Genomic DNA, 3,677 nt, shown 5'->3' with positions numbered 1-3,677 from the left:
TCTTCACGCATTCCTGTGTCTTCAATCCAGCACCTTATGATGGTCTCGTTTTCTCCTGCTGCCAGGGCTTTTAGGTCTAGTTTTGTTACTGTCTTATAGATAAGTCATTTTGCTAACAAGCTAGAACAGTGCTATTAATTAGATTCTCATATATACTATGTAATCCTTGCTATCAGTTTCCCAGGATGTGAGAGCAGGATGCAGCTTAAAATTGTAACCTATCATAAGAAAGAATTGTACACAATGACAAGCAGAGACCCCAATCAAACGTTGCGTGAAGCAGAGCAACCAATCAAAAGTTGCATGAAAGGTGGCTCAATATGAGCCAACAGTGTGCACAGATAGACAAGAAAGCCCACAGCATCTTGGTCTGTCTAAAGAATAGTGTGGCAGCAGGACTAGGGAAGTGATCATCCTCCTGTACTCAGCATTGCTGAGGCCACAGCTCGAGTGTTGTGCTCAGTTTTGGGCCTCTTGCTTTAAAAAGGACATTGAGGTCCTGGAGCAAGTCCAGCCAAGGGCACTCGGCTCATTAAAAGGCCTGGAAAACATGTTATACGAGCAAGGGCAGAGAGAATTTGGTTTGTTTTGCTATTCAGACCAGGCTATTTATGGTAGTATAACTCTTGGCAGAATGTACAAAATATTGTTTGTAAAGAACATTTAACACTTACCCTTCAATGCATGTATTAAGTCTAATGGAATTTCATGTATCGCTGATGCCATTTCCTTCAGCTGTTGACAAGATTCCAGCAAAGATGACAGGGAGTATTTTTTCTCATTAGCTTTTGGTGTTGGCAAGTCAGTAAATTCTTTATCCAAGAGAAAGAGTTCTGGGGATGTCCACGATTCCTCTGGCTCTCCTTTTTCTGGGGCAAGACTTAGGCCTGATCCACAACCTACAGATTCACCTGCACTATGTGTTTGATGCAGCTCCTCTTCACTTTCAGAGGCAGTCTCTTTTAGCTCTTCATGTGTCCTGGACAGTGACTCTAGATCTAGCTCAAATTTTTTCATATCCCCATTATTCTCTGAAGCACCTGTTACACCTGCACTGGTCATTATATCAAAATAAGACCCTGGCTCTACATAATGGCTGAAATCTAGGCTATCAGGTTCTCCTGGAAGTGTCTCACCCAATAGCCCCATGAAGAAAGTTTCAGGACTTACAGAACGTTGCAATGGAGATACACTGCAGTCTAGCATCCTATGCCCTGGAAAACCCTGACAGGAGTCTGAAGGTAGTACATTTGTTCTGCTATTGTTTTCCAAACCACTATCTGGAATATTCATGCTTGCCTCTACATTTTGCAAAGCCTGGCTTAGATTTTCTACAGAACTTTCAATCAAAGCAGTACAATCCAATTCCTGTGCTTCAGTTTTCTCACTCTCTTGCATTCCAGATGTTTTTGAATCTGAAGATTCAACTACATGACTTATCCTGACCTGCTCTTGAGGTCTAAATCCTGTAGAACTTAACTGGGCTTTCTTTTCTAACAAAGGATGATCAGAGTCAGATAGAACAGATGCAAGGACAGAGCACACAAAGCTAGAGTCTGTCAGCTCCTGCGTAATGGGTCCAGCATCTGCAGAAGCTTCTTCTGTCATCACTTCAGTTGAGGTCACCTCTATGTCTGATGAGCCCTCTGTCTGGACTGCTTTTTAGGTCACCTCTATGTCTGATGAGCCCTCCATCTGGACTGCTTTTCTCCATTTGCTTCTCATTTCAGTAACTAAATGAAAAAACCCAAGAAAACATTTTAGTACTTCCACACTCTCAATCAATCTGATTTTCTTCTGCCCCTTCTGTGACTTAAAACAATCCAAGAAGGAAGATGTAGAGCTGCTTCCTGTTGTTTATGCTCACATCTCCTCAACACAAAGGGGATTCTACGCAGGGAAAACAAAAATCTCTTAAATGGAATTCACACTATTCACACCTTATTGGGCCTACTATGTTGTGTTACAGAGTAAGCCATTAGGGTAACTTGCAGCTTCACTGAAATAATTCTCTTTTTCTTCTTGTGCAACATGTACAATGTCAGTGAATTAATCACATTTCTAAACAATGAACATTACAAAACAGAGTTCAGACTTACACAGACTCTCTAGAGTTTTGAGACTTTGTCTCTTTGTTGAAAACTGCTTAACAGCCAGTGTTCCAAGGAGATCAGAGGGTTTTCCTCTTTCTTCAGCATTAACAACTAACGACGTCACTAACTCTGCAACCTGTAGGATGTTAGAGAAGGGGCAAATGATGAGGAAGCAAAATCATAACCTCTTTATTTCTGTCAGTTATGGTTCGAAATAAATCCCATTCTCCAAATCATCTGAAGGATTTGGGATATCCTGACTTTTCTGTCATTTACTGCTTGAGCTCACAATGACCATAATGTTCCAGAAACACAAAATGAAGATATGGGACTGAAATCAGAATTTAATTCTAAGTTCCCTCATCATCTAAGAAGCCATTTTTCATATAAGACAAGTGTGCTCAGATAGAACATATTTAGTACACTTGTCAAGAACTGCTGAAGCGTGAAGACTAGAGCTATATTTACATAAGTAAATCATTCAAGCAGACAAAAAAATAACTGCAACTTCAGTGAAAAATGCAATTTACTTTCCAAATTAATTTATGGCACAATTTATGGCAACTCTTGCTAAGGAATTCCTCAGCCAAATCACAAACAAAGTACCTAAAAGAAGAAATGCTTAAATTCCTGCTTAAAATTCCCAAGTCCCTGTTAAATATTTAACCTGCATAACTTAAGAATTCAACATTCCTTTCTGTTCCTGAATATCTGCAGTGTACTTCACAGACTGAAGTGCAATAGGTGATAAAAATCATGATTCTACTGAATGTGCTATTCACTTCACTGTGATCTGTATGACACCTGCACAAGCTCCATGCTTCCAGGCTGTACTTAACTGGGCATTCCCCTCTAAAAACCTGTGACCCTGATTACTACCTGGCAGAAGTAACTTTTGATATATGTGGATTACAAGAGACATTTTATGATATAGTGATTTTTTTCTCTCAACTTAATGACCATTTATTTAAAAACAAACAAAATTATTTCCTTACCTCTTCTGCCCATTCACCTCTGACTGTGTCCAGTGGGTTTGCATTTTCCACATGAGACTTTGTCTGGATAACGTCTTCATCTGCATTCTCCTCCATTTCTGAAATGGGGAACTCTTCCTTTCCATTTTTGAAGATTTTTGGAGTCATAGGTATTTTATTTCCCTTGGAGGTTTCAATATCCAGGTCCTAGAGGAATACAGAGGAATTATTAGTAGCTTTAAACTCTAGTGTCAGAATATTAGCATGAACAAACTGTTGTATAAATTCTAAACAGCAACAGCTTTAGTGTTTAACCAATAAAAATATTTTGAGCCTGAATTCTAATTAAAGATAAAATATTTGTACAATTGTATTCAAAGCAGGACATAAGTGGTAACAAGGATAGGGTGTTATACACAACAGAGATGACTCGTTTGCAGCTACCTCAAACACAGTACACGGAACAATTCTGCAATGGACAACTGTACATCCATGTTGCTTTCATGCCACATTTTAGCCGTTAAATTCACTTACAACTTCAAGAAACAAAGCCTGACCACTGCTCACACCAAAAAAGACTGTTTCAGCAAGCAGAGAATGAGTCACACAC

The 3,677-nt window shown here is 39.3% G+C and overlaps 1 protein-coding gene across 1 annotated transcript; it reads right to left on the bottom strand.

The window, feature by feature from the left end:
- Window positions 1-674: 674 nt before the first annotated feature.
- On the bottom strand, window positions 675-3,274 carry LOC103808147 (the record flags this gene model as incomplete). The annotated part of the gene is made up of 3 exons (XM_009080912.1): window positions 675-1,040; window positions 2,100-2,229; window positions 3,089-3,274. Coding segments are annotated over 3 exons (682 nt in total), but the record flags the coding sequence as incomplete, so codon positions are not given.
- Window positions 3,275-3,677: the final 403 nt, after the last annotated feature.

The sequence above is a fragment of the Acanthisitta chloris genome, unplaced genomic scaffold (assembly GCF_000695815.1).
Source record: "Acanthisitta chloris isolate BGI_N310 unplaced genomic scaffold, ASM69581v1 scaffold34998, whole genome shotgun sequence".
NCBI lineage: Eukaryota > Metazoa > Chordata > Aves > Passeriformes > Acanthisittidae > Acanthisitta > Acanthisitta chloris.
Note: the sequence above shows the minus strand (reverse complement) of the source record. Positions and strands in the feature narration are given on the sequence as shown.